General features: G+C 40.4%; 1 protein-coding gene and 1 pseudogene across 1 annotated transcript in view; one reads left to right on the top strand and one right to left on the bottom strand.

Moving 5' to 3' along the window:
- Nucleotides 1–2,697, bottom strand: part of LOC138056651 (uncharacterized) — a 3,117-nt gene extending 420 nt beyond the window's left edge. The window contains exon 1 of the mRNA XM_068902498.1: nt 1–2,697. This exon is cut by the window's left edge and continues 420 nt beyond it. Within this exon, the coding sequence (XP_068758599.1) occupies nt 1–2,697 (2,697 nt within the window).
- A 9,486-nt stretch (nt 2,698–12,183) lies between these two features.
- Nucleotides 12,184–12,500, top strand: part of LOC138056642 (golgin subfamily A member 6-like protein 7) — a 1,423-nt pseudogene continuing 1,106 nt past the window's right edge.

Raw genomic sequence — 12,500 nt, 5'->3', positions numbered from 1 at the left:
CTTTGATCGTGTAGGTAAAGCTTCTCCTTTGCGAGCTCGTGAGAACTCCTCAGGGTAGGACTCCTGTTGTACTTGACGAAGAACCATAACCTCAACATCATTGATCTCCTCTACTGTTAAGGGGCCTTGAAGTTTTGCCACCTTTGAGCTGTTTTGAACAAAACGAACAACGTAGGCCAAAACACGAAGAAATTTAAACCAGTCTGAAAATCGCTCTGGATCAAGTCTTGTGTCTTTCCACTTCAATTTGAGCATGGCTACTTCTCTTTCAGAAGAGTTAAGAAGTGTGACCCTGTACTTTAGTTTCTTCTCCACGTCATCTGAACAGAGACTGGGCAGGGGCACTTGGGGCCACATTCGCTCTGGCTGACTCAAATACTCAGGACCATTCCACCAGGTCTGGTCGTTGACCAATGAATCTGCTGGCATCCCCCTACTCAATTTGTCGGCACGATTAACTTTGGTTGGTGCATAGCGCCACTGCGCAGGATCAGTTTTGGTCTGTATTTCCCCAACCCTGTTTGAGACAAATGGCTTGAACTGACGGGAATGTCCACGTACCCAATGCAAAACATCCAGACTGTCAGACCAGAAGACCCACTTATCCTTTGGAAGACTGAGCGTCTGCCCCACTGTTTCGGCGATTCGTAAGCCAACAATAGCTGCCATCAGTTCTAGTCGGGGAACACTAATGGATTTCAGCGGTGTAACCTTTGCCTTTGACATCACAAAACGAACTGTTGTACTTCCTGACTGATACTCGTGTCTCAGGTAAGCTACTGCACCATATGCCTCCTGTGATGCATCTGTAAATATATGCAGTTGTGAATCTATGACTTGTTCAGACTTCTTCAGAGATCTTGGTACCTTGACCCCAGACAAATCTGGAAGCTCTCTAAACCATGTCGATGCTGCCTTGGCAAGATCAACTGGTAGCTTTTGATCCCAGGTTAGGCCAGCAGTCCACATTGCTTGCAATATCATGCGAGCTCTGATGGTAAATGGCGATACTAGTCCCAAGGGGTCAAAAAATGTTGATGTCCGACTCAAAAAGCTTCTCTTTGTCCAGTTGAAGCCATCTGGTGATGGGTGCACCACAAAAGTAAACTGATCTGAGTTTGACTCCCAGGAAATCCCTAGAGTTTTAATGACTGGCAAGACTTGTGCTTCAAGATCCAAATTTGCGACACAATGATCCTTTGGTATCACTTTCAGAACCTCTTCACTGTTAGAGAGCCATTTCTTTGGTGTCATACCAGCTCGCTTCCAAAGCGTAGTGAGATCATGGTGCAGCCTGATAGCTTCTTCAACTGTCTCCACAGAATCTAGGCTGTCGTCCATGTAGGTACTTTCGCATACAGTTTCTGCTGCTCTGGGGAATTCATCGGAGTTTAACTTGGCATTGTGCTGAGCCACCAATTGAGCCAGATAAGGCGATGCATTGACTCCGAACACGACTCGAGTAAACTCGTACACTTTGGGTGGATCATTCTTGTTCATGTCTCGCCACAGAAATCTATGAACTGATCTGTCAGCTGGCTGCAGATGAACTTGAAGATACATCTCTGTAATGTCGCATACTAGAGCTATTGGTGATCGTCTAAACCTGACTAGAACATTGATGAGCTCATTTTGCAATTTGGGCCCTTGGTGGAGAACATCATTTAGTGACACCCCTTTATACTTGGCCGATGCGTCGAATACAGGTCTCACTTTGCTTGTACTCTTGTCTTGTCTGACAACAGGAAAGTGGGGAAGGTACCAGACCTTAGTTACTTGTTCCTTCTCAGACTGAACTTCACAAATGTATCCCTTTCTCTCATATCCATTGATTACCTCTTGATAAGCTGCTGCTATCTCAGGCTGCTTTGCCAATTTACGCTCTGTACTCTCTAAACGAGTTAAAGCCATGGTGTAGTTGTCTTCAAGGGATGGGGCAACAGATTTCCAGGGCAGTCCCACCACGTATCCTTCGGAAGTTTGTTTGAGGGTGGCCAGAACAGTTTTCTCAGCTTCTTTGTCTTGAGGACGAACCAGTAAACATGATTGAGGTTCCTCAATCTCCCACATCTGCTTAATCAAAGCGTCTAGTTGTCTTCCCTCCCCAATGAAGAATGACATGTGATTAACTTCATTTTCTGAATTTTCCTGGAATAAGCCAATACTTGTCCATCCAAGAGGAGTTAACCTTGCGATGGGTTCACCAGGGTTGCCTTTAACTTCCTTTAATGAGCAATGTAGGTCTGACAGGTCCAACCCTATTAACATGTCAATAATGGGACGTCTGCCCAGTGATGGAAACCTTATTCCTTTCAGATGCGACCAGTTCTTCTTTTCCACCACCCAGTTTATGGCGCGCATATTACCAGTAACGCGTTTTGTTGTCTGGGCTGCAACCTCTTTTTTCACACGACCATCGCAGCTCTCTAGCTCAAATTTAACTGATCGGCTTCTAAGCTGGGCTGTGGTGTCATTCAGAAGTCGGGCATTCAATGAAACTGGCTCACCTTCCAACCCTAGGCAATCTGCAACATCCTCATTTACATAAGTTCTAGTACTTCCATCATCCAGCAAAGCATTAACGCGCATTGACTTACTTCCATTCTTCAGAATGACTGGGACGGTCCTCAATGGGAGATATTCTGTGCTTTTAGAGAGCGAAGCCACAAATGTTTCTGTTCCAGGCTCCCCTTCCATGGAATTACTTGTGAGTGCGGGTTTGCCACTGAAATCTCCCAAATAAAGAAAACATAGCTTATTCACTGGGTATAAATGGAATCGATGGAGTCACAAAGTTAACATATCATCAATTACACGCAAGTGTCGCATCGACTGCTGTGGCCAAGATGCCTTGATAACAGGAGGGTTCAAAATGATCCGAACATATGTGACCTCTCACGCGAAAACATTCCTTGCGGTATCCGTGCAAACGGCAAAACGCGCGGCAAGTGGACAGATAAAAACGGGTAGGAAAGTCTCTCTCACGGGTGGCATGAATGATCGAACGACCAGAGAAAATTTTGCACGGATGAACCGCACGACTGAACGACTGAAGAAAACTTTAAAATGGTAAGGTTGCACGACTGAACGGCCGAGCAAGTTTTGGCGATGAATGAGGTTAAACGGCATTGAACATTACGAACGACACACCGGGTTATTGAAATAACAATCGAAAACATTGCAGGACGCACAATTAACAACAAGATGAATTGGTTAATCTTCTGTGTGAAATCCGAATGGAAAAATAAGGAATATGGCTAATATTGCGTTGTAAATCATGAATCTCTTTTGATTGAAGAAAAGGAAGTGTTTCCTTCGGGGAAAAACAACAGGTGAAAACCAGACTTTCCTCTGTGTTAAACGTTAACTCGCGGTTACTATCACTGTGTTTAATTTCATGACTTCCTCGGACGATGCATATCGCAATACAGTACTTAAACATCTTCGTCATAATAGAAACATTGCCGTTTGCAGATAGTGATAATTTTCCACTACATTTATTTTCAGTACTAAAAGAGACAATATTTGTGAAGACATCTTGAACAGATCATCATTAATTTCAATAAGCTTACATCCAAAGAATGAGTTGTAAGAAAATTGCAACCATGTATTGCAACCTGAAACTTGCCGTAAATGTTCCTTATAAAGCCCTTTTGTCTCAATATTACGTTGTTACACCATTTTATATAAAATATTGCGTGGCGATTTAGATAGAGATCGTTATAAGACATTTATTTATCGGCCCGAGTGCGTAGTAGTTCATCAAATTTTGTCCAGTCCAGCGGATCACGACAATCCAGAAACCAACATCCCATGACTCCTGACTCCCGACAGAAATTTGCATAAAATGGTAGAAAGTCGTCGTAAGGATTGGTACTGTTTACTTCGATAGGCTGAAAACAGGAAATTTGAAACAGTTAGACTGTCCTCCATTTTTCGTTGCATTGGAACATTTTGACATTTTGGCGCTGAAGAAATTCATGTGTAAACTGAACTTGCACAAATGCAAACACAAGCTATACCAACCTTTTTGGAACACGCCACCTTCTTTTTCGGAGTTTCGATAAGCTTTGTGGCCGCATATAAATTTTTGGAACATACACGCGGAATGCGGCAGTTCCGTTCCAGTTCAGTTAGATAAGCCCAGATCCAAATCTGCTAATTCTTCAAGGTACGGCAGTTCTCGAAAATCACAAATATCTCGGCGGGCAGAAATTTAGAGATTTTGCTGCTAGATTCGGCATGTCCAGAGGATAAAACAATCTCTCCCCTGCGATAAAGTAGGCAGGGAAAGGACAAATAACAAATCTCAGACAAAGAAGGATTTGAGGTTAAGGTTTACAGTATTTGGTTTCTTTTAATAACTTATGGGAATTTTATGAATAACATAAAACATGCATAGCAGATAGGGGTCACACATGGTCACGCATGACTTGGTTGAGTCGTGCGGACAGTGTTGGACCGCATACTGTCAACTATTCCACCGTTTTTGGGAAAGTTTTTGTGTTAAACTCGAGTCTCTTTTAAAAAGCATATCGATCATCGAAATGTTGACAGCAAAGGCAGAAAGATTCTGAAAAAAGCACCATGTCATTAGGGCCTCGGCAACCGTAATGTTAACACTCTAAGGAGTTTAGAAAGCTCACCCGCTCTGAAAAGGTCGAGTTATTCAATCGGCTCAAAAATTTTCCTGCGTACTTCTGCCGATGTTTATACGAGCCGTGCTCACGGGTGGCGAGTATTTTTAAACGGATACCCAAGTGTTTGAATGCCAGACTTTTATTTTTGCACGGGAAGTTGAGTCAAGTAAACGACATGCCGTTCTTACGGCTTACGTAGAGCTTTGAACGACTACCGGTGAAAAACGACTTACCGTAAGGAATGTTTTCGCGTGAGAGGTCATTTTAAACAAGGAAGCGATGAAAACTTATAACTCTTTTGGTGTCTGAGAGTTCTATTAGAACAGCCCACAATAGCGCACTGAACCATTTTTCAAGTTTCCTGCGTTCAAGTAAGTGTATGCAATGACGTCACCCTTAGCGCCCAAGTCTGCTATCATACAGGCAAAATGGCGGACTTCCATCGAGCGATCAATACGGATCTTTCTGGTCTCATAAAATGTCAAAATGTAAGGAACCCCTCAAATACTCGAATATTTCCTTTAACTAAATCAGGCACTACAAATTTGGTGAAGGAAAAAATACTCCATTTTTATCTTGAGTTCTCCTTTAAGTTTACAATGGAAACAGAAACAGATGGCAAATTGCCTTTTTTAGATGTATTATTATCCAAGCAGAGATCATGTAACAATAAATGTTCTTGTATCACTTTTTTCTTTGAAAAAGACTTACATTGGTCTGCTTACAAATTTTTTCAGTTTTGCTCCTTTTCAGTACAAATTAGGGTTAATTAAAACTCCCATAGACAGGGCATATAAATTAAAATTAACAATACTACCCAGGGTTTTAGAAATGACATCAATACTCTTACTACTATTTTGAAACGTAATATGTTTCCCAGTTGGTTAACTGACAAGTCAATTAAAGTTTATCTTACAAATGTTACTACAAAAGTAGCCCCTAAAAATGATGTATCCAACCGTCATTTTTACAAACTACAGTACCGTGCAAATGTAAGTTGACAGGCCCTCAAAGCTCGAGGCTCGATCTCCGAAACTCAATTCTCGAAGCTCGAGTCGAGTTTCGAGACGTTCGAGGGCTTTCGAGAAATTTTCGAGACAATTTTAGAGACTCTCGAGTGGAGAAAACAAAGGAGTTTTCGCGTGATTAATTTTTCACGCGTCTCTTTCTGTCTATTTTATACAGCTTTTATTTTTATGTTACTGTTGGTTTCCATCATTTTTCGTGTTCCTCAGAAACTCTGGCAAGGCATGTAGGTGTCTTCATTGAATTATTTTGCGTACTTTTCAAATAAAAACCAAGTGCTTCCCCAGCGTTGTAAGTCTCGTGATATCATCGATTGGCCGCTTTGTGCCCCCATTGTTGATTTTAACTTGAATATTTAATTACCCCTCTGCCGTGTATTCACACAGAAACTAGTTAGACAGGGCATTTTGCACTTTGTGCCCCCAAAACGTATATGGAATGAATTTTTCCATCAGTTCACTTCACAGAAAAAGTTGTGCCCAGAAAGGCGTGATATGCGCTGACATGATTTTTGTCTCTGTGTTCATATAACATGTCAGTCAATCGCGTTGAAAGTCAACGAATCTGTTTTGTTTTATCTTACTACATGTAGCTTCAAGTCTTGTATTTTTCAGTTTTTTTTTATTCAAAGAAAAAGAGATTATTTTTGCTTATTTTTTGATAAAACATTTACCTGTGCACAACAAAGTGTTCATTTTTATTAACGATAATTTCTTACACGACCTCAGTTACACTTAAAAATAAATACATGTCAAAATAAAAACGTGTGTCTACTTTTACAGTTCTTAGTTGCTAATGGCCAGATGCTTTTCCTTCCCGCTCAACAACGACTGGCAACACCTTCTGCAAATGCCCGATGTATCTTGAACACTTCTCCGCATCCACCCTCTTGCTCCAAAATCTCTCGATGCCACCCATGACCTCTTCTTTTGTTTTCGGTTTAACTTGGTTCCGAAGGAAATGCTTTAGTTCGTGCCAAAGCAACTCAATGCATTTGATTCGGCACTTAAATGTGCACAATGATTTTCAGCTGATGAGAGTCTCTAGGTCACAAAGGATTTGGAGTGGTCCACGAAACACTTGCCTTCTTTAACGCAGGAAACTGAACAGACTGAAGATCCTCCGCAGCCAAAAAAGACGACGCATTGTCGCAGAGTAAGCGTTCACTGTTATTGTACTACTCCATCCAGGTAAAACATTCATCTCTTATTTTATTCATTTAGGCCCGGTTCAGACGCCGTACTTCACATGAGCCGAATCAAATTTATTGAGTATGGTGTCTGAATTAATTCAGAAGGACAGGTTTAATTCGCATCGGCTAAGCAACTTTTCCTGCCTGGCTTACTCGGAAATTACAGCTGTGGAGTGGCTTTGATCCAGACGCCGTACTTCACATGAATTACAACTTTGCAGTTTTCTTCAGTCATAGTATGCCTCTTGTAAATTAGTTTCGGCGCAATCAATTCAGCCAGGATTAATTAATTTGTGTCGGTCTAAATTCGAATTCGATTCGGCTCATGTGAAGTACGGCGTCTGAACAGGGCCTTTGTGTAACAATTCTTGCGTGTCTGTGAAGTTCGTCTAGTAAAAAGACATTTATTCTGTGCATGTTTTGTTTGCTCGATGCATGTTCATGTGGTAACCGGTCATGTTTCATAAAACGTTAAATGAATTGGTGCTGTTCTCGAAATTTTGTTTGGTGATTTTTATTCTATGAGCCCTAATCCCGTTGTTTTACGCATCGGCAAAGCAACCGGGGTAAAACTTTACTCCACCACTGAATGATTCCCTTGTGTGATTTTTAATTCATGCTTTGTGTTTTGGTTTGCATGATACTCTGCCCAATTTGTTGTTTACGCATCGCAAAGGCAGAGCAGGGTAGAGGCCAGTCTAGGTCTTGCCGATAAATTGAACCATGTAAATTCTGTAAAACGTGGAATTGAGAATAGTGATTGCTTATATCCGGGATTATATTACCACTCGTGATTTCCCTACCAATTTGGTTTACAAAGATATTATTGATTAGCGTGGCTGAGTTACTGTTGACCCTCGTTGGTTTATCAATTGTAGGAATAAAAGAATAACTTTGCAACGAAAGTAAGACGTTTTTAGTAAAGTTGCAGGTTTCAGCATTGAGGAGGTTTATGTTGAAGTCTCCCAAGACAGATTGGCTTGCTTGAGTTGCTAAGTTTTTCTAAGGTTTCATCAAAATATGTCTGAAATCTCTCAGGGGAGTTGTGCTGCCTATAAATTACACCACAGATAATGTTACTTTTCCTTTCAAATTGTAATTCAAGCCACAGTGCTTGAAAAGCGTGTGAGGAGGTTTTTTCAATAACTCGATACTTTACATTTTCATCAATAAACATTCCAACACCTCCAGCAGCAAGAGGTGTCGGGACAAATTTAAAACTACAGCCAGGAATACTTGGTTGATAATCAGACTGATCATTTTCAGTAACTCCGGTTTCAGTTATTCCTATAATATTAAAAGGATATCCAAGCTCATTAAGAAGATGAGTCTGGAGAGTTCCAAAATTGCACTTTAGGCTTCAAACATTCGCATGGAACAAAGAAAACATATCATTGGTATCGTGAAAACTATTTTTCATCGTGTAAAAACTATGAGGAGAAAATACCTCCTGTGAATTTTTAGATCTACAAGATTTTGGTCCGGGTTGATATTACTAGATGTGTTTAGACTGAATAAATGATGGTCATGAAAACTGGAGAGCTTTTCTAGGCATTTTTTGGTTGGAAGAGAAGTAGTGTTGAGATTATTAAATTGGCCGTGGAGCGGTACAAAATGGTTGACACCAAAAAACGGTAACTCCCGGAACAGAGATCTTACAGTTTTACGATATTCATCGTCATTCATCATTCGATGAAGTTATAAAAGGATACATTATCAGTCAGCGAAGCCTTGTGAAATCAGCAACGTTTCGTATATTCAATGCTTGGGAGCTGCCGTCCTTCCATAGATAAACGATATGCTGCATCTTCGGCATCAAATAGTCGAATATCCTGACAGATGAAAGAGAGACTCCCTCGCCAAATCTCAAGGAGCTGTGGTTTGCATTACATGCGTCGGTTTTGTCGAGGCATAACAGCTTCCTTCGACAATCTTCTGACAAACTTGCAAATTATCGGTTTCGGCACTCCTAAATGTCTGCAAATCTTAAAGGAAGCAGTTGGAGAAAAATAAATCAAAATTTTTGTATCGCATAGTATCGTGTAAATGTTTTTAAGCTCAAGTTTGTTTGCATTTGGTATGTTTGGTTGAAGACTTTTGCCGCGTCTTCCTGTTTACCGCAGATCGTTCGCAACGTGCATGAAGGCTTGATTTGTTATGAATGTGTTTCCGAGAAATTTTAGCATCTGGATTGAGGCTCTTTATCAATAGTGTCCTTGTAATTAGGCAGTTACAGTATTGTGAAAAAGTAATGAGAGCGAAATGCGTGAATTTCGTTCTTTGTCCCTGCGAACTTTCGACGAAATGGGTTATTCCAGAAAAAATCCACACCCCCCCGACGGATGGGGTCGTTTTTTAACCCCCCCCTCTCACCTGGATTTCCTGAAGCCCAAGACCCCCCCTCCTGTCTGGATTTCCAAGACAAAAGACCCCCCCTCCTGCCTGGATTTTCGGGAAAAAATATTAGGCTTAAATTTAATATATTTTTAATAGAAAATACGCACAATCACGTATAGAAGATGTTCTTTTTCAATTCCTAAAGCTTTGGCTAGATTATGTTGTGTGGAACTAAGAAAAGAAAGGAGCAAAAGGCCTTGCACACAATATTGGTGGTCAAGGCCGTTCCAAAATACGTAACGCTAAATAAAGTGCTGGATTTTAAGATAACAACGTTACTGTAAAAATCTAAAAACAGAAATGGAAAGTAAATTTCATGTGCATTTAGCTGGTAAAAAGAAAGCTTCAAAATATCTTTCTGTTTTCAATTAACAACAAAATAAAAAACCCGCAATTGAAATCAGCGAGGAAAACAGCAGTGAACGTGATTGAGATGTTTGCGTAAATGTTTTCTTTCTCTCAAGAAATTGCCCAAGAACATTAAAAATTTAGGTGCACAATAGTTGGACAATACCCTGGGAAACATTCATCCACAGACAGTTAGTACTTTTAGAGTAATAGTGGTAGAACTAGCGTTACGCTACTAGTTTTTGCACTAAATTTTTAACCATCACGCCAAAATTGAATTTTTCGTTTCGCCTAGCGTTCAAATGGTTTGATGTATGGTTTGCTTCGTATCGTTTGAATCGTTTCGATGGTTTGTAAAACACTTGGTTTCCTTCGTTTTAATCGTTCCTCTCAAATATTTCTTTCGTACATAACCCAAAATACACGCTAAAATTCCAGTTTTGAAAATTGCAAAGCCGTGAAAAGCGCCAAAACAAAACAATTACCTCGTTCTGCTTCACTGAACAAAGTTTGGTTGCCTAGCACGTGACAATTTTTACTCAGTACGTGACTAATTCTCTCACGCAAAGTACAAACTTTGAAAAGCTCGAAACCTTTGAAACCTTCGAAACGCTTTAAACCTTTTCTTTCCATCCTTTGAAACGATAGATGCCGCGAACCAAACGAACAATAGAAAGTTTGAAACGATACAAACGATAGAAACGATGTTAAAAGTGCGATGTGTCGGATAAAATGTAACGCGCCGGACGAAATTTTCCGATTCCACCAACTTTGTCTTGGTGCTGTGTGCTAACAAAGCAAAATAAACGCAAGGCAAGTATCAAAATAAACAGCAGACATAATAGACAAGCGTTTGTTTTCCGTATTATTCCAGATAAATACTTTGTAGCAAAGAAATAACAGCTAAAAGTCGGGTATTGTCGATAACGAGCGTTTGACAGCCAATACCGTGCGCAAGGCCAAAAATGCTAAAACGCGAACGAGTGTTTATACACTCTTAGCTCATAAAAATCAATTGCCCTTGTTCTTTCTTTGCTCTTTGCGCTTTCTTTGTTCTTTCTTTGTATCATTACATGAAACAACGGTGGCACGCTGGGTCTGGGTACGAGTAAAAATGTGTCACGCGTTTCAAACTCCTCGTTGCAATATTGTTGCGACGGCTCTTTCTTTAGTATCTTGTTCGCGTTTTCTGCTATAAAAGGACCTGCGAAGGAACTTAGATTATCATTTATGTCAGGTGACAAATATGTGAACAAAATATTTCTACTATTTTCAGGGTCTGAGCGCGCTAAACTGTCACCGAACTAAACGTTCGAATCACGTGAACTATGGGTTCAGATGACCCCTGCAGAAGACTTTTTCGAGTTCAACCCCCCCTCCTACCTGGATTTCCAGGGTCCTTGACCCCCCTCCCGCGAGAATTTCCAGAATCCCATCCGTCGAGGGGGGTGTGGGTTTTTTCTGGAACAACCCAATTTCGCTCGAAAATTCGAGCGTCGTTTCGCGATGTTTCCAGCGTAATTTCACTAAAACAAAGAGAGAAAATTCGCCGCATTTTCGAGCCCAGTACGAAAATTCGCTAAAACAAAGAGAGAAAATTCGCCGCATTTTCGAGTCCAGCGCGAAAAACCAAAAGTGTAATTTCGCTTGTTGTACGGGAAATTTCGTAGTGTGGTTTGTAAACATCGATCACATATCGATCGGCCATTCAGTTTTGTAAACAACAGCAGTCACTTTGACAGCACTTTGATGATCAGTACATTTATTTTGGAAATAGTTCAGTAGTTGTGTCCATTTCAATTCTCTACAAAATTCGCCCTTTGTAATGTGTTTTAATATACTTTTTATTCACCTTTCTCGCCAGAGAAGACTCGACAAAACATGCAATTTCAATCCTTTGGTTGTGAGGACAAACTGTTGTCGACAATGCAAAGCCTGTAAATATAAAAGAGCTGGCGAGTGTCATCTTGTAGCATCACAGCAGCAAAAAAATGGTTCCCGGGTCTACATTTGTATTACACCAGAAGTGTTTATTGATGTGCTGTCTTATACGTATGAAAAGCTTACTTACCAATTTTCAGGATAACTTTTAACTTAATTTTTGTCATGTGCCAGCAAGTCACCGCAGTGAAAAAAACATCAATAGTTCCATTTCAATTCAGCGGAAAAAGACTTAAACACATAGCTTAAAAGCCTTGCGTGATCGCAGCTTCTTTGTTATTATTTTTTTGACCAGGGAAGAGCACTGTATGATGCCTTTCGACTTTCATTCCACACATGTGCGAGCTGTCAGTGAATGCGCATTTTCGCTCGAAATTTCGGAACGAATTATCGGTCAAAGCGAATTTTTGCTCGAAAATTCGCGTCAACTTAAACAATAGGCATTGCGAAAATTCGGCGAATTTTCTGCGAACTTTCGCTCGCGCTGGACAAAAATTCGCCATTTTTCATCGAAAAGCCCCGAAATTCGCGAATTTCGTCGAATTACGTTCTCATTACTTTTTCACAATACTGTATAAAAAATGAAGTCGAGAAAAAATCGTGCATACAGTGGAAGCGATCGTAAGAAAGACACGAATAATGAATAATGTAATTTGGTACTGAATGTCTGGAAATATTAAAGGCGGCCCTCTGTCAAAAGCCTTTGTCTAACGCTATTGTTTTGCTTTCGAGAAGTCTCATCTCACCTCGAGATTTCTGATTGAGATCCTCAAAAAAATTTTCGAGGGTCTCGAAACTCGATCCTCAATTCTCAAAAACATTGAGGATCGCAGATAGAGTTTTGAGTCGAGACTGTCAACTTACATCGCTTTCAATTCATCTTATACGAGAAAGAACATTTCATCTATTATCAGCAAAATAGCTTGTTGTATTCTAAATGTTTCTGCATGTGAAAA

The sequence above is a fragment of the Montipora capricornis genome, chromosome 1 (genome assembly GCF_036669925.1).
Source record: "Montipora capricornis isolate CH-2021 chromosome 1, ASM3666992v2, whole genome shotgun sequence".
In the NCBI taxonomy this organism is placed as follows: Eukaryota; Metazoa; Cnidaria; class Anthozoa; order Scleractinia; family Acroporidae; genus Montipora; species Montipora capricornis.
This window is presented reverse-complemented; position numbering and strand designations above follow the sequence as displayed.